At 47.7% G+C, this 18,248-nt stretch overlaps 1 protein-coding gene across 1 annotated transcript in view; it reads right to left on the bottom strand.

Annotated features, from left to right (window-relative positions):
* Positions 1 to 18,248, bottom strand: part of NWD1 (NACHT and WD repeat domain containing 1) — a 47,756-nt gene that overhangs the window by 19,570 nt on the left and 9,938 nt on the right. Inside the window, exons 3-8 of the mRNA XM_015540444.2 lie at positions 17,283 to 17,442; positions 16,542 to 16,659; positions 15,453 to 15,611; positions 11,625 to 11,822; positions 8,425 to 8,547; positions 1,143 to 1,351 (exon numbers count right to left, since the gene is read on the bottom strand). Coding sequence (XP_015395930.2) covers positions 1,143 to 1,351; positions 8,425 to 8,547; positions 11,625 to 11,822; positions 15,453 to 15,611; positions 16,542 to 16,659; positions 17,283 to 17,442 — 967 coding nt within the window. The remainder of the gene's footprint in view (positions 1 to 1,142; positions 1,352 to 8,424; positions 8,548 to 11,624; positions 11,823 to 15,452; positions 15,612 to 16,541; positions 16,660 to 17,282; positions 17,443 to 18,248) is intronic.

Raw genomic sequence — 18,248 nt, 5'->3', positions numbered from 1 at the left:
CTGGGAATTAGCTAGAGATTTTTTTTCCCAAGCCTTTAGTTACTAAGCTTTCACTCACTATTCTTCTGTGTCTCTATTCATAAAACAATCAGATCATAGGGTTATAGGTGATATATAAGAATAACACAGCAGAATACACATTGTTTTCAGTTGCAGGTGGGACATTTACCAGAAAAAGATCATAAAATGAATCTCAAATGAAAGGATTCATCATACAAATGAAATTAAATTAGGGAGAAAAAAAAGGTAAGCTATCTGGGAATCTTTCAAATATCTGGAAATGAATAGCATACTTCTTTTTTTTTTTTAATAATTGTTTTAATGTTGGGGCGCCTGGGTGGCTCAGTCAGTTGGGTGTCTGACTTTGGCTCATGTCATGATCTCCTGATTCATGGGTTTGAGCCCCACATTGGGCTCTGTGCTGACAGCCCAGAGCCTGGAGCCTGCTTCGGATTCTGTGTCTCCCTCTCTGCCTTCCCTGATTGTGCTCTCTCTCTCTCTCTCCCAAAAATAATTAAACATTAAAAACAAATTTAAAAACAAATTTTTTTAACCTTTATTCATTCTTGAGAGATAAAGAGCATGAGCTGGGGAGGAGCAGAGAGAGAGAGAGAGAGGGAGACGCAGCATCCGAAGCAGGCTCCAGGTTCTGAACTGTCAGCATAGACCCTGATGCAAGGCTCAGACCCACAAACTGTGAGATCATGACCTGAGCCTAAGTCAGATGCTTAACCAAATGAGCCACCCAGGGCCCCAAATACCACACTTCTAAATAGCCCATGGAATAAAGAACAAATCAAAAGGGAAATCCAAATGTATTTTAAACTGAATGCAAATGGTAATATGATGTATCAAGGTTTGTGGGATTCAAGTAAAGCTGTACTCAGAGGGAAATTCATAGTACTAAAAATGACCAAGTTAAAAAAGATGAAAGGTCTCAATTCTTCAGGGTCAGATAGAACTATTGAAGTAATCTAATCCAACTGTGAAGTTTGAAACCCCTGATAGCATCCTATCAAGTGGTTGTGTACCCCTGTTTACACCCACCCCCTATCAGGGAGCCCCTCCTTATAGAAACAGCATATGCTGTCTTGGAAAGCTCTGGTCTCTTTCCTTTGCAAACAGGGGCAGGTGTTTGTTACCTTTGAGCCAGATGCCAAATACACAACCTTCTTTGTTTCATCCAAGTGAAGACTCCAGGTCTCAGGTTGCATGGGATCCTTTGAGCCTCCATCCCAAATGGTGAATTTCTCCTGGCCAGTCAGTAGATTCCACAAGCGCAGTGTATGGTCCTTTGAGGCAGAGAGGGCAAGTGTCCCTTTGGCAAACACCTTCACATACCTCACCTCTCCTGCAGTAGACCAGGGTCGGGGAGAATACATTAGCTGAAAACATTTTGACCTTCCAACTACCAAAATGCCCGTTGGTTTGGAAATTCCCTGGCTTACCAAAGAAAAGATGATGGCTTCAAACATAGCCAAATTACAAGTGACGGAATGTGGCAAAACCAAATTAAGAGTTGCAACAATTGATATTACAAGCAATCATACGCCAATAAAATGGGCAATCTGGGAGAAATGGACAAATTCCTAGAAACATATCAGCTACTAAAACTGAAACAGGCAGAAATAGAAAATTTGAACAGACCCATAACCAGTAAAAAAATTGAATTAGTAATCAAAAATCTCCCAAAAACCAGAGTCCAGGGCCAGATGGCTTTCCAGGGGAATTCTACCAAACATTTAAAGAAGAGTTAACACCTAATCTTTTGAAGTTGTTCCAAAAAATAGAAATGGAAGGAAAACGTCCAAACTCTATGAAGCCAGCGCTACCTTGATTCCAAAACCAGACAGAGACCCCACTAAAAAGGAAAACTATAGACCAATTTCCCTGATGAACATGGATGTAAAAATCCTCAACAAGATACTAGCCAACCGGATCCAACAATACATTAAAAGAATTATGCACCACGACCAAGTGGGATTTATACCTGGGATGCAAGGCTGGTTCAATATCCGCAAAACAATTAACGTGACTCATCACATCAATAAAAGAAAGGACAAGAACCATATGATCCTCTCAATAGATGCAGAGAAAGCATTTGACCAAATACAGCATTCTTTCTTGATAAAAACCCTCAAGAAAGTAGGAACAGAAGGATCATATCTCAAGATCATAAAAGCCGTATATCAAAGACCCAACACTAATATCATCCTCAATGGGGAAAAACTGAGAGCTTTCCCCCTAAGGTCAGGAACATGACGGGGATATCCACTCTCACCACTGCTATCCAACATAGTATTGGAAGTCTTAGCCTCAGCAATCAGACAACACAAAGAAATAAAAGGCATCCAGATCGGCCAGAAGGAGGTCAAACTTTCACTCTTCGCAGATGACATGCTACTCTATATGGAAAACCCAAAAGATTCCACCAAAAAACTACTAGAACTGATCCAGGAATACAGCAAAGTCTCTCATCAACCTTCTGTTGAATATTTCCAATGAGTAAGAGTCTTGAACTGGAGGATGTGAGCATTTCTATGGTGGATAAAGGGTATGTGGGACTTTTCTGCACTATTTTAGCAACTTCTTATGAGTCTAGAATTATTTCAAAATAAAATGCTCAGAAAAAAAGGGAAAAAGGAAAAATGTACATACAATTTGACTCAGAAATCCCACTTTTATGAATGTGTCTTACAGAGGGGCGCCTGGGTGGCTCAGCCGGTTGAGCATCTGATTTCGGCTCGGGTCATGATCTCTCAGCTCGTGAGTTTGAGACCCCGTCGGGTTCTGTGCTGACAGCTTGGAGACTGGAGCCCGCTTCAGATTCTGTGTCTCCCTCTCTATCTGCCCCTCCCCTGCTCATGCTCTGTCTTTCTCTCTCTCTCTCTCTCAAAAATAAATAAACATTAAAAAATTAAAAAAAAAAAAAAAGAATGTGCCCTATAGAAATAATAGCATAAGTGTGTGAAGATGTCAGACGTTAATTGCAGCATTGTCTTATAAAAAGAAAATTGCAAACAACCTGTTTATGAAAAGGGAGTTGTTAAAGAATATGGTGTATCTGTATAAAGAATATTACAAAGCCATTAAAAATAATAAGATAGATGTATACATACACCTAACTATGATAAATTATTACAACAGCCAATACTTACTGAGGGCTTTCTATGTGCCAAGCATAGTGGTTAGTAGTTTCCATGCATTAAACTCCTTTAATCTCATAAAAATTGTGCGAGGTACTATTATTATCCCATTGCATAGATACGGAAACTGAGGAACAGCTGAGTACAGTAACTTATCCCAAACCACATGATTAATAAGTCGTGGAGCCAGGACTCCAGCCCAGAACTCAAGCTCTCAACCTCTACGTGATATATTCTACAATATATTGTGACAAAAGCAAGTTACAGCCCAGTGTATAAAATAGTACCATCTGCTTTTGACAAAAACCCAAAGTACATGAACTTATACAGAGCTACATCTGCATAAGCCTAGAAAAAAATTAGTTCTGGCATTTAATAAACTCTGACTACCAATCAGTTCCACGGAGACTGAAGGGTGGGAGAGACTAAAGGGAGTTTTATCTCTTTATAATTCAAAGGACAGTAGGACAGTGGGTAATTTTGATTTGTTGTGGTTTGGGTATTTTTCAACCAAAAGTTTTATAAATAGTAACGTGTTGCAAAATATCTCCGTATGTGGAACACTATGTCACAGTAAAAGTGAATTAGAGACATACACACAATGTGGAAAGAGGCAAAATACGTGATGTTAACTGAAAAAACCAAAAGGTTATGCAAGCAAAGGCTTAGATGACTATATATAAAACTGTATATATGTGTGTATATCCGAACACCTGCTGGGGAAGGGACTAGAACAACAATATGCTGATAAATGATGAACAACAGACTCTCCAGAGGGGTTGGGGGAAGCCCTGACTTGTGGCATTTTGTCAATTTCCTTGGTGTAACTATTCCCGCCCGTGGTTGATTTCAAGCCACTAACATGACTCCTCATTGAATATAAGGTTGTGAAGAGAGTTCAGTAGCAGCCCATTTCCACCTTGCGGGTATGGTAGTCAAGCACACGGGTAATAAAGTGCAGTATAATACTTTGAAAGTAGTAAGTTTTGGGGCGTCTGGGTGGCTCAGTCGGTTAAAGTTGAGCATCTGATTCATGGTTTCTGCTCAGGTCATGATCTCGCCGCTCTTGAGTTCAAGCCCCAATTGGGCTCTGCACTCTCAGCTCGGGATTCTCTCTTCTTGGGATTCTCTCTCTCCACCTCTCTCTCTGCCCCTCCCCTGCTGGAGCTTGTTCACGCTCGCTCGCTCTCTCTCAAAATAAATAAACACACAAAAAAGAAAGTGATGAGTTTTGGATATGTATTACCTTGTTTGAATAGAATTGACTTAACTGCAAGCTTCTAAAATTTCATATTTGATAATGCCTGTGATCACTGCCTCACCACATTCCTGAGAACTTCACAATCAGGTCTCTTGCAAACACCAGGGCAAACCACGTCCAGCTTGCTAGCATGTGATGGGAAATTTTCACTCTCCTTATTACATATGCCTGTAACGCTTTCCGTTTTGTTAGTAAACTGATTGCTGAGTTTTCCTAATTACAAATAATAAGACTTTGATGACTTAAAAAAATTTGTGTGTGTGTGTGTTTACTTATTTTGAGAGAGAAAGAGTATGAGTGGGGGAGGGGCAGAGAGAGAGGGAGACACAGAATCGGAAACAAGCTCCAGGCTCTGAACTGTTGGCACAGAGCCCGATGCGGGGCTTGAACTCACAAACTGTGAGATCATGACCTGAGCTGAAGTCGGACACTTAACCGACTGAGCTACCCAGGTGCCCCGTTGATGACTTTTTTAAAAATGAATCAAGGTCCATGGGTAAATGGGTTCAGGTCCTGGACAGGTGGCCCACGCACACAAAAATACAAATATCGGATAGACCTATGTGAAACTAGCCATCCTGATGATAATAAAATGAATGGAATCTGACAGATACTCTATCAGTACTCACGTCATTCCCAGCTCTTGGGAAAAAAAAAAAAGAATATGTTGAGGACGTCTGATGCTGGCAGCTTTGGGGTCGGGGGAGGGGCAGTTTATTCTGCTACATATACACTTCTCAAAACCCATAGAAATGCTCACATCCTCCAGTTCAAGACTCCTACTCACTGGAAATATTCAACAGAAGGAAAAAAATGTTGATGAGAGTAAAAAGAGGTTCATCACGGTAGAATCCATAATAGCAGAACACTACAAATAGCCTAAACAACAAAAATTTAAAAAAATGAACGAAATAAAAATAAACTTAAAAAACTTTTTAAGGTTTTAATTTTTATGTTGAGAGAGAAAGAGAGACAGTGAGCAGGGGAGGGGCAGAGAGAGAGAGAGAGAGAGAGAGAGAGACAGAATCCTCAGCAGGCTCCAGGCTGTGAGCTGTCAGCACAGAGCCTGACGCAGGGGTCTTGAACGTACAAGCTGTGAGATCATGACCTAAGCCAAAGTCGGACGCTTAACCGACTGAACCACCCAGGCGCCCCAAAATAAAATAAATTTCAAAAAATCATTTAATGGGAATGCAAGCTGGTGCAGCCACTCTGGAAAACAGTATGGAGGTTTCTCAAAAAATTAAAAATAGAACTACTCTACAACCCAGCAATTGCACTACTAGGCATTTATCCACGGGATGCAGGTGTGCTGTTTCAAAGGGACACACGCACCCCCATGTTTATAGCAGCACTATCGACAATAGCCAAAGTATGGAAAGAACCCAAATGTCTATCAATGGATGAATGGATAAAGAAGATGTGGTATATATATACAATGGAATATTACTCGACAAGGAAAAAGAATGAAATCTTGCCATTTGCAACGACGTGGATGGAACTGGAGGGTATTATGCTGAGTGAAATTAGTCAGAGAAAGACAAAAATCATATGATTTCACTCATATGAGGACTTTAAGAGACAAAACAGATGAACATAAGAGAAGGGAAACAAAAATAATATAAAAACAGGGAGGGGGACAAAACAGAAGAGACTCATAAATATGGAGAACAAACTGAGGGTTACAGGAGGGGTTGTGGGAGGGGGGATGGGCTAAATGGGTAAGGGGCACTAAGGAATCTACTCCTGAAATCATTGTTGCACTATATGCTAACTAATTTGGACGTCAATTTATAAAAATAAGGGGCGCCTGGGTGGCTCAGTCAGTTGAGCGTCCGACTTCGGCTCAGGTCATGATCTCGGGGTCCGTGAGTTCAAGCCCCGCGTCAGGCTCTGTGCGGACAGCTCACAGCCTGGAGCCTGTTTCAGATTCTGTGTCTTCCTCTCTCTCTTCCCCTCCCCCGCTCATGCCCTGTCTCTCACTCTGTCAAAAATAAATGAACATTAAAAAAATAATAAAATAATAATACAAAACAAGTTAAAATAAAAACATTTTAAAAAATCATTTAATACATTCTGGAACATGATCTGTTGAGAAGAATGAAATATTTTGCTGCATTTAAACATGATAAATGTGACACTGGATGGATCACAACAGCAAGATTCCTAACAGCCTCAAGTTGGAAACAATGTAAATGCCCTCCGACTGATACGGATACTGTTCCTTCCACATCGTATGTAATACGGATACTGTTCCTTCCACGATACTGTTCCTTCCACATCGAATGTCCCGCACCAGAAAGTTGATAGATCCAGGAAGCACATGGGTGGTTGCCACGGGGCTGGGCGTGAGAGTGGAGATGTACTCCACAGAGGGCGGGCCGCAGAGAGAGGACTCCTTGGGGTGATGGAAAGTTCTAGCATTAGGGTGATGGTTGTACAACTCAGTAAATCTAAAAATCGTTGCATTACACTTAAAACAGGTGAAATGGTATGTCAATTACACCTCAATAAAGTTGTTTTTTAAAAAAAGATTCAATGGAAATAAAAGATTGGTTATGGCAAAATGTTGAGAAAAAATTATAAAACTGCACATACTTAAATTGCAGTGACATATATTTTTTATATGAGAGAGAGAGAGAGAGTGTGCAAGTGAAGGAGGGGCAGAGAGAGAAAGAGAATCTTAAGCAGGTTCCATGCTCAATGCAGAGCCTGACTCGGGGCTTGATCCCACGACCCTCAGATCATGACCTGAGTCCAAATCAAGAGTCGGTTGCTCAACAGAGTGAGCCACCCAGAAGCTCCATAATGATAAAATAGTTTTTTAACATCTTTATTGAGATATAATTCACGGGCATGAAATTCCCCCATCCCATGTATGACGGTACAATTCATTGGTCTTTGTGTGGTCACAGGGCTGTGACACCATCACCACAGTCTACAATAAGAGTGTTTTCAAAACCTCAAAAAGCTGGCATTCCCTCCCCCTTTCTCTCCTTGTCGTTTCAACCATTTGGAGGCGTGTAATTCATTGGCATCTAACACATTCGCAATGCTGTGCAACCGTCACCCCTATGTGATTCCGGAACATTTCCATCACCCCCAAAAGGAACCCCTGTCCTCATGAGCAATCACTTCCCATTCCTCCCTCGCCAACCAGCAACAACTAATCTGTTTTGTGTCTCTCTAGATCTGCCTGTTCTGGACATTTTGTATAAACAAATCATACTGACTGTAGGCTTTTGTGACTGGCTTCTTTGATTTGCTATAATGTCTCAAGCTCCAGCCTCGTGGCGACCTTGCTGTTCTGTAAACACACCAGCCTCCCTCCCCTGTCCCTGCCCTTTGCACACTTCTTTCTTCACGCCCTTTGTGTCTTGGCCGAAGCATCCCCAGCTGGGAGAAATGCTTTACCTAACTGTCCTAAGTCGGTCACTTGGACTGCTGCTCAGACATCTTGTTGCCCTGATTACCATGCATAACTACATTTCGCCTTCCCAAATGCCTGAGTCTGACTCGGGCCAGTGTTAAGGTAAGGTGAGCGAGGCACTCATCTTGGGTGCCAAATGTAAGGAGGTGCCAAATTACCGAGCTTCCGTTTTGCCCTTGGCTCCCATATGGCTTGGCACAGTGCTCTTGCCAATCCTGTCTTTAAGACAGCTTGAGATTTATTCATGGTGGATTTTTTTTTTGCATTAATTTTTATTTTTAAAAATATTCCATTGCAATCTTATTTATCTTAAAAAATTTTTGTTTTATCCTTATTTATTTTTGAGAGAGAGAGAGAGACAGAGCGTGAGCAGGGGAGGGGCTGAGAGAGAGGGAGACACAGAATCCGAAGCAGGCTCCAGGCTCTGAGCCATCAGCACAGAGCCCGAGGCGGTGCTCGAACCCACGAACCGCGAGATCATGACCTGAGCCGAAGTTGGATGTTCAAACCAACTGAGCCACACAGGCGCCCCGAAACCTTATCTATCTTGATGACGAAGTTTACAAAGCCCACTTTGCAGGCCTCACCTGTGTGTCCCATGTGCATACGGATCACCTGATGTTCTTCCGTGTCCCACACAGCCACGGTGCCATCATGGGTGCCGACAACCAGCAGCCTCTCTTCCACGCTCCACGCCATGGCCGTGATGCCTGCAGCCACACAGAGACAACAGCGAGCGACCACGTCAGCTCCCGTGTCTGAGCGCTCAGCCATGGGGCCCTCTAATGGGCCCCCGCTTCACAGATAGGGAAACCGAGGCACAGAGTCAGCCCCTTGTCCAGAGCCACACACCTAGAAAGTTCCAGCACTGTCAGACGCCAGGTTCAGATCTCGACTGCAATGCTCATGTTGCTCTTAGGGAGGACGCTAGGTCGTAAGTGTCTCCCAAGCTCAGCGGTTCTCACGCAGGGGCGATTCCTTTCCCGGCTCAGTGCCTCAGTTTCCCATATATAAAATAGGGGAAAGTTGAAATCAGAGCCAGTCCAAGTCTGAGAGGACATTCACTGTGTGTGACCCTGGAAATGTGAGCTCAAACTTCTCATTTAGCAAATGAAAAAACTGGAGCCCAGAGTGGGTAGAAACTTTCCGAGCTTTGACATAACTAGGGCTCCTACAGAGGCACAGTGGGTCTGGAACACAAAACGTCTCCCTACCCGGGGGGTGGCAAAAACAAAAACTTCTCTGTGACTGCCACTTCCTAATCAGTCACTGCACTGTGATTTGTCCCCCATAGCCATCCGGTCAGACTTCTTTTTGTAACAAAGCCCACAGCCCACAGGTGTTAGCTGAGTGCGCATTCACCCGGACAAAGGCCATATTTCCCAAGCTCCCTTGCAGCAGAAGATGGCCAAGATCTTACCAAGGAGACACTTCTCACAGACGCGATAAATTCTGCTTCTAGACCACTCCCTCAAAGGGAAGGGGTCTGCCATCCACCTCCCCTTCCCACTTCCTACTGGCCGAAAGGCCATCCTATTGGTCGGGGCTGGAACGGCCACTGCTGAGCCGTCAACTGTTAGTTTCACATTGAAAATGGCAGAGCAACAAGACTGAGTCTAGGTCCCTGATGCGAGAAGTCAGGGAGATGATTCATTTTCAGAAATACCAAATAAAAGCTGTGCTGTCTAATTGACAGTAGTTTTACAACCTATTGGAAATGTGTCCGATCCCCCTCCCCCACAATGGAGTCCCAGACCCTTAGACACTTCACTTCCAGGTTCCTCCTCCCCTCTGAGTTTCGCGGGCTTATTTTTCGCGGGCTTTGCAATGAGCACGCGCCAAAGGACTGAAGTCTCTGTGTCACCTCGGGGAAGGTACATGCGTTCCAATCAGACTTTTGCCTTACATGGACATAGGCGACTACCAGTAAGGCTGCAACCTCTGCAGTACTCAGCCAGTGAGGAACCGGGGAGGGACTTGCCTCTGTTGTACTCAGCCAGTGAGGAACCTGGGGAGGGACTTGCCTCTGTAGTGCTCAGCCAGTGAGGAACCGGGGGAGGGACTTGCCTCTGTTGTACTCAGCCAGTGAGGAACCTGGGGAGGGACTTGCCTCTGTAGTGCTCAGCCAGTGAGGAACCCGGGGAGGGACTTGCCTCTGTAGTGCTCAGCCAGTGAGGAACCTGGGGAGGGACTTGCCTCTGTAGCGCTCAGCCAGTGAGGAACCGGGGGAGGGACTTGCCTCTGTAGCGCTCAGCCAGTGAGGAACCGGGGGAGGGACTTGCCTCTGTAGCGCTCCGCCAGTGAGGAACCAGGGGAAGGACTTGCCTCTGTAGTGCTCAGCCAGTGAGGAACCCGGGGAGGGACTTGCCTCTGTAGTGCTCAGCCAGTGAGGAACCAGGGGAGGGACTTGCCTCTGTAGTGCTCAGCCAGTGAGGAACCAGGGGAGGGACTTGCAGCTAGGAGATAAATTGCCTGCTGTAACTGCCCCAACTGTGCCTGTCCATCAGACACCTGCCCTTGGTTGCTTAAACCCTAGCTTCCCTGTGCTCTGAGTCTGTGTCCCTCCTTTGATTGGGGCAGTGGGCTTATTTCTAACACCTGACACCTTGGAGACACAGTGTTACCTCTACTTATGCCTGGACTGTTGTGTGGGAGTGGGAGGAAATGAACTGCTTTTTTATTTAAGCCACTGCTATTTTGTCCCTTGTTACAGCCATTTGAACTTGTAACCTAATAAAGATAGTCTTCTCCATTAAATCAGATTCCCTTCTGAACACAGCATTCTAGCAGCTGTCCCTAAATCAGTTCCTCCATGTATGGTACTTCGTCTCTTAGAACTTCTGTTTTGGAAGCACTATGCCTTGGGAGTGTAGCTCTCCCTACAGGGCCATGTGGCACAGAAATGGCCCGACTTGCAATAACTGACATTCGAGCCACAACTTAATTGTATTTGCTGGCCTTTCAATAATGCAAGAAGTTATGCGTGGGCAGATAAAGGGGTGGATGAATGGAGGTAGACTGGGGCATGAGTGGATAGCTAGATGGCTGGCTGGATAAGTGGGTGAGTGGATGGGTGGATGTTAGATGAGTAGATAGATGAATCAACCGATAGATGGGTGGGCGGGCTGATGAATGGCTGGGTGCACAGATGGGTGGTGGGGTGAGTGAGTGAGTGGAAGATGTTCAGAGGGAAATGGAAAGATGAGTGGTGTGGACAGAGGGCTGAAAGATAGCTAATGGACTGACAGGTGGAGGGAAGGAAGGAAGGAGGAGAAGGAAGGAAGGAAGGAAGGAAGGAAGGAAGGAAGGAAGGAAGGGTGGATGGACGGACGGAAGGACAGACAGAAAGAAGGAGGGAAGCAAGGGATAACACATGAATAGAGAGAACTAAGTCCTCTAGTTTCTCTGACATTTTGGTGTCCCAGGAGAATCCATGAGTTCCACCAGCCTCTCAGGGACCAGTCGGACACAATCCCTAGCTTTTGGACTTACCAGCACGAGCCAGTAAATCCCAGAAACTATCTGTAAGATGGGCACTTGATTCTTAGAGGCAGCCAGCACCTCCTTGCTCTGGGCTCATTAGTGGTATTTACACTAGTAATCTACAGTCCCTGGGGGGCAGAGAGAGTGGAGTCAGCATGAGACAGCAAGGCTTGCCCTGATGGCACCCCAGGGGCCTCCCTATACTGACAAAGGAGAGCCCCAGAGAGCAGCCAGAAACACCTGCCGTCCGCTGCCCTCAGGCATGAGGGGGCCTGGCAGGATTTTTGCAGTCCCAGATACTCACCCTTGTGACAGCCGGTGAGGGTTGCCCGGAGGGGTCCTCCCGGGGGCTGGAGGAATCCCGTGAGGGGTACCAGCACAGGATGTGGGCACATCCGGAACCAGTTCTGGGCCTGTTGGCACAGCTGTCCCACCAGCGCCGGATGTGAGGTCGTGAAGAAATGGAGTCTGGCCAGGAGTTCTGTATATAGGATGCTCCTCTCTGCAACAAAGGGGACTCACGTTAAGGGGAAGGGCCATCTTCTCCTGCCTCTGTCTCTCTCCCCAAACACTCACCCCTACTTCCAGGGCCCCGGGTGGTTCTTAGCCTGGGTGGGGGTGGGGGGCCTTTGGCCTGGACTGGCCTTCCCCCTTTCTCATGCTAATCACCTCCTAATTTTAGCTAAAGGGCTACTTCTTTAAAAAGCCCTTTCCAGCCCAACCCACTAATCCACCTGCCCCACCCCCCAGCTCATCACAGCTACAATTAACCTTTCTTCGTGGCCCCGCCTCTCCTCACTACCCTAGACCTTGAGTTTCCTGAAACAGGAATGGGGTCTGTCTCGTTCATTGCTCTGTTCTTAGCACCTAGAACATCACAGACACCCGATAAGTTGTAGAGGCCGCTTTTAGGCAGCAAACTTGAGCAGTGAAATGTAGAGCAAGGCTAAAGGGCCCACAGCCACCACGAAGCTGAATCCAGACAGGCCCATCAAGGCTGCTTCTGTTTGATAAGGACATTTGGGATTGCCTTTCGAGCCCATCTGGATAATCCAGGATAAACTCTCCATCTCAAATTCCTTAATTTAGTCACATCGTTTGCCGCATAAGACAAGAGTCACAGGTTCCAAGGATTAGGAAGCGAATATATCTGTGGAGAGGGCAGTGCTTTCTGCCTATCCCAACAGACATACCATCATTATTATCCCAAGTTCATAAAGGGGGAAATTGAGGCTCAGAGAGGTTAAGCAACTTGTACAAGGTCACACAGCCAGTAGGAGGTGGGAATCTGACCCAAAAAGTTTTATTCCAACCTTGAGTGAAGACCAGGGACGCTGAAGGCAAGCAGTTCATTGTCTCTGCTGTCGGCTTGTCCCAACTGTGGGGTTTGGGGCAATGGTGACAAAGCTTTGTGCCTTGGTTTGCTGGCAGGTGGAATGAGGCAAGGTCAGGACCAGGGTCAAGTGCCCCACTCACCATGGGTGCAAGATGTAAGGTGGCACCCACAAATACAACCATCAAGATAAATACTATTTCCATGCAATATTTTTAAAAAATCAAAATTAATGCCCCCCTCAAGCCCATGATGAACAAAATGTCAGCTTTTAAAATAAAAATAGAGTCAGAAACGCCATCGCACCCAATCATCCTGGAGCCTAAGGCAATAGGAGAAATTGGGAATGCTGGCGGGCTTTGGAGGAGGCTCCAAGTCCTGGAATGTGCTGGAGCTCAAGGTTGGCCGGCTGCGCCCTCTGGTGGTGACATTCATTCCTACACCCGCTGGTGCCGGGCCGGCCACAGGTTGTTAATCAAGGATTCCTGCAAAGAACATGCTGTGATTTGGGCTTTTAAATCTTCCCTCAAACTGGGCAGTTGTTCCCAAGGCTGTTTTTCCTGGCAACTCACTCCCTGCGAGGTTTACAACTGGTGAGCAAAAATGCACAAGAAAGGCATAAGCTGATGGTGGGCACCGGCCTCTTCAACTTGGGTGGCATCTTAGACATGCTTTAGTCCAATCCCACATTTTGCAAATGATGGAAACTGAGGCTCTGTGCAGAAATGGCTCATCCAAGGCCATTCACATCAACATGGTTGGTGCTGTCATGACAGTAATGGGCCCCTTGGATGGCCCCATGGGGACAGCCGTAGGTAGGAGGGTCGACCAGCATCCCCATTTTGCAGATGGAAAGACTGAGGACAGCAAGGCGGGGTGGGGTGGGGAGCGTCAGGGACTTGCAAGGTCACACCACCAGTAAGTGGCAAGGCCCAGATTTGAATTAACACAGTGGGGCTCAAAATCCGTGTTCTTGGCCAGGACTGGTCTATGTAGTAGGGCTGGCAATTTGGCACACGGGTGATGCAAAAGAAAACCAACAGAAATAATAATTACGAGCCAAGGCAGGGGCGCCTGGGTGGCTCAGTGGGTTGAGCATACGGCTTGATTTCGGCTCAGATCATGACCCCAGAGTCATGTATCGAACCCCATGTCGGGCTCCGTGCTGGGCGTAGAGCCTGCTAGGGGTTCTCTCTCTCCTTCTGCCCCTCCCCACCTCGTGCATGCGTGTCTCTCTCTCTCCCTAATAAAAATTAAAAAAAATAAAAAGCGCTGAGACAGATGGAAAAAGGGTGTAGTGGTGAAGAATGCAGGGGCTGGAGGGTGTCCAGGCTCAGTGGGGGCTGGACAGGCTTCTCCCAGGAGGGGCATTTGGTTAAGCTCCAAGGGAGCCACAGAAGGGATATAGGGACTTAAGCACCTTCATAAAACTCCTTATAAAACCCTCAAATCAAAACCAGGTGGGGATTGTACGATAACAACCACCCAGGCCACCTCACGCTCATCAGGATGACTCTCAGTGTTTTAAAAACCAGAAAATGACGAGGGCTGGTGAGGACAGAGAAATCGGAGCCCCCGTGCGCTGCTTTGCTGGCAGGAACGTAAAACGGTGCAGCTGCCGTATGGTGGTTTCTCGAGAAAATGAACATCGAATTACGATCTGATCCGACAATTGTACTTCTGGGTGTCTACTCCAGAGAGTTTTTTTAAGCAGGGTCTTGAAAAGATAGTTGTATACCTGTGTTCCCAGCAGCATTCGTCACAACGGGCAATACGTAGAAACGACCCAAGTGTCCATCAGTGGAGGGATGGAGAAACGAAATGAGGTCCATCGGCCCAACGCAATGCTTTCCTGCCTTTTAAAGATGGAGATTCTGACACCTGCTACAACATGGACGAACGCTGAGGAAATCACGCCGAGTGAAAGAAGCCAGACACGGGAGGGCCAAGACTGTCTGAGGCCACTTGGATGAGGTCCCTACGGTAGTCAGATTCACAGAGAGTAGATGATGGGTGCCCGGGGCTGGGGGAAGGGAATGAGGAGTTTGTGTTTGATGGGGACACAGGTTCAGTTTTGCAAGATGAACTGGTTCTGGAGGTGGATAGTGGTGGCGGCTGCCCACCTGTGGGAAAGTGCCTGATGTCACTGAGCCGTGCGCTGAAAACACCGACTTTGAACCCCGGTTAGGCAAAATGTCATCCCCTAGGACAAAAATTGCCCCCTTCTTTCTTTTTTTTTTTTTTTTAATTTTTAATGTTTATTTATTTTTGAGAGAGAGAGAGTGAGCAGGGGAGGGGCAGAGAGAGAGGGAGACACAGAATCCGAAGCAGGCTCCAGGCTCTGAGCCATCAGCCCAGAGCCCGATGCGGGGCTCAACCCCATGAGCTGTGAGATCATGACCTGAGCCGAAGTCGGACGCTTTACCTACCGAGCCACCCAGGCGCCCCACTCCTTCTTTCTCTTGAGTAGACTTGAGTTACAAAAAGTCATGTTCAACTACTACCACTCTGTTTCAAATGTTATCAATAAAAAAAATTGGGGGAACGTGTTTTCTCTCTTATTATATTAATATTGACATAACTTCCTCGATTTTTGCCTGACATTTTTCCTATCTGGCCCTTTTTCTAGAAAACGCTTCACTCCAAAGCTCTTCCAGCTTACATTCTAAATTCTAGAAACCCCACAGGTGTAGACAGGAAAGGTGTGCCGGCTAATGAAAGTCCAGCTGGGGTCTTGGTGAGGAGAATGATCTTCTAGAACTCAGTGCAGAGTGAAGCCCCCCCGCCAGGCCGACTCACCCATGCCTCGGAGCTCCAGGGCTGGGCGGCACAGCTGGAGGGCTTCCCGGACCAGGCCGACCTCCGGACAGTCCAGGTAAGGGGCATACAGGTCAAAGTCATCCAACAGGCTCTCGATGCCTCCAGAGATGCCGCGGCAGGAAATCCAGTTCATGCTGCCTGTGGGCAGGGAGGGGGGAGGGGGTATTGTAGGGGCACACGTTTCCTTCTCGTTCATACTTGGAGGCTGGTCTCACCTCTCCGTTTCTCTGGGGGTTCACGGCCTCGACACTGCTGAGGTTTGGGGCCGCGTCATTCTCTGCGGTGGGGCCGTGCACTGTGCGGGGCCGACCAGCACCCCTGGCCTCCACCCACCGGATGCCATAGCACCTCCCCGGGGGTGATCATCAAAAACATGAACATTGCCAAAAGTCTCCTGGGTGCAGAATCACCCCCGGTTGAGACTCACGGGGATGAACAGAAGGATAGATAGAGAGACAAATAGGAAGGTGGGTGGGTAGAGGGGTGATAGGTGGCTAAATACAAAGATTATCATATTATATCTGTCATATGATATGATAGACAGACGGACAGACAGGGTCTCATTCTAAGACCACATTTCTCACGTCTGCCCTATCAGCTGGGACTAGATGCCAGTAGCACTCCCTTGCCTGAGCTGTGACAACCAAAACGTCCCCGGACATTGCCACGTGTCCCCTGCTGGTGGTGGGGGGGCACAGAATGACCCCTGGTGAGAACCACTGTCTTTTTTTTTTTTAATATTTTTTTTTAAATTTTTTTTTTAACGTTTATTTATTTTTGAGACAGAGAGAGACAGAGCATGGACAGGGGAGGGGCAGAGAGAGAGGGAGACACAGAATTTGAAACAGGCTCCAGGCTCTGAGCTGTCAGCACAGAGCCCGACGCGGGGCTCGAACTCACGGACCGTGAGATCATGACCTGAGCCGAAGTCGGACACTTAACCGACCAAGCCACCCAGGCGCCCCGAGAACCACTGTCTTAAGCGGAGTCGAGGATTCTGACGTATGCGGGAGCACAGCGGAAGGTTGGGACCCACTGAGTCCCCTCCGAAACGGGTGCGACCCTCACCCAGAACCTCCTGCTTCAGCGTTTCAAGGCGGCCTGAGTGGACCAGGTGATGAGGCATCTCCTTCAGCTTCCGCACATTTGCGACCGTGTCTGAGAACCACAGGGGCTGAGGGGCCACCTGCAGAGGAGGAGGGGGCCGACAACCAGGCCGCTATGACCCAAGCTCATTTGTTCGCTCCACAAACGTGGGCCAAGCCACGCACAGGCGACACTGGAGGGGACGGGGACACAGTTCCAGACAGAGATGTCCCACACCCACCACAGGCAGGGCCAGGGCAGAGGGAGGAACTTGGGGCTCAGGGAATCCAAGGGGCATCGGAGCTGGGCCTCAGAGGTTAAGTAGGAGTCTGTGTGGTGAACAATATCAGAAAACGACGGTGTTCCAGGGCAAGGGAATGGCATGTGCAAAGGCCCAGAGGCGGGAGACGCCAGGAATTCAGGGCCTTTCTCATATGCTCCTGAATATTTTGATTCTTTTTCTCCCCCGCTCTGGAATGTTGGGGCATGGAATGGGGGACATATTCCTCATCTGCTGTTCCCCACCCACCCCCAGTCATGCTCAGAGGCTGAGGGGACATCCGCCTTCTGTGGGGGAGGGAAAGGAAGAAGGTCAGGATGGCATTCTGGGTGGAAAAGAAGGAAGGAAGGAGCGGGCGGTCCTTGCCAGGTAGCCTTGACCTTGCCTGCACGGCAGGGCGGAGACTGCAGGTAGAGAGCAGGGACCCCAGGCAGACACCTCACCATGCGGTCCAGGTTCAGGGGCTTCCCCACGAGCGGCAGGGTGATGAGCTTCTTGGTGCCCTGGCTCCAGGCCCCTGAGAAGAAGTCAGCCAAGACCCCGTGCCTCTTGGCTCTCTCGACCCCGGACAGGTAGCGCTCTTGGACCACCTCGGCCAGCTGCCTGCAGAGAGGGGACACGGGCTCTTGGGCCTGGGCGATTGGTGAGCTCAGAGGGGTGCCACCCGCCTTCCAGGAGGCCTTTCCCAATTGCGGGTCCCTCCTGAGCCCCTGCCGGATGCTCACTGCCTCCGCTGACCACCCGTCCCATTGGTTACCTAACATCTATCTATAAATTGGCCCATATTTCTTCTTTCCCCTTTATTTATTTATTTTTTTAACGTTTATTTATTTTTGGGACAGAGAGAGACAGAGCATGAACGGGGGAGGGGCAGAGAGAGAGGGAGACACAGAATCGGAAGCAGGCTCCAGGCTCCGAGCCATCAGCCCAGAGCCCGACGCGGGGCTCGACCTCACGGACCGCGAGATCGTGACCTGAGCTGAAGTCGGACGCTTAACCGACTGAGCCACCCAGGCGCCCCTCTTCTTTCCCCTTTAATAAAGTTACTTGGAAAAGGAACATTTGGGTTTCTCAATAAGTTAAACATAAAACAAGGTACTGTCTGACCCAGCAACTCCACTCCCAGGTATAGACCAAGAGAATTAAAAAATAGGTGTTCAGGGGCGCCCACGTGGCTCAGTCGGTTAGGTGTCGGGCTCTTGATCTCAGCTCAGGTCTTAATCTCAGGGTCACGAGTTCAAGCCCTGAGCTGGGCCCCACGCTTGGTGTGGAGCCTACTTAAGAGCAAAACAAAGCAAAAGCAGGTATTCAAACAAACACCTGTGCACACATGTTCACGGCAGCACTGATCACAGTCCCAAGAAACAACCCAAGTGTCTATCAGTGGACACACAGATAAACAAAATGTG

This window comes from Panthera tigris, chromosome A2, assembly GCF_018350195.1.
Source record: "Panthera tigris isolate Pti1 chromosome A2, P.tigris_Pti1_mat1.1, whole genome shotgun sequence".
Classification (NCBI taxonomy): domain Eukaryota; kingdom Metazoa; phylum Chordata; class Mammalia; order Carnivora; family Felidae; genus Panthera; species Panthera tigris.
Note: the sequence above shows the minus strand (reverse complement) of the source record. Positions and strands in the feature narration are given on the sequence as shown.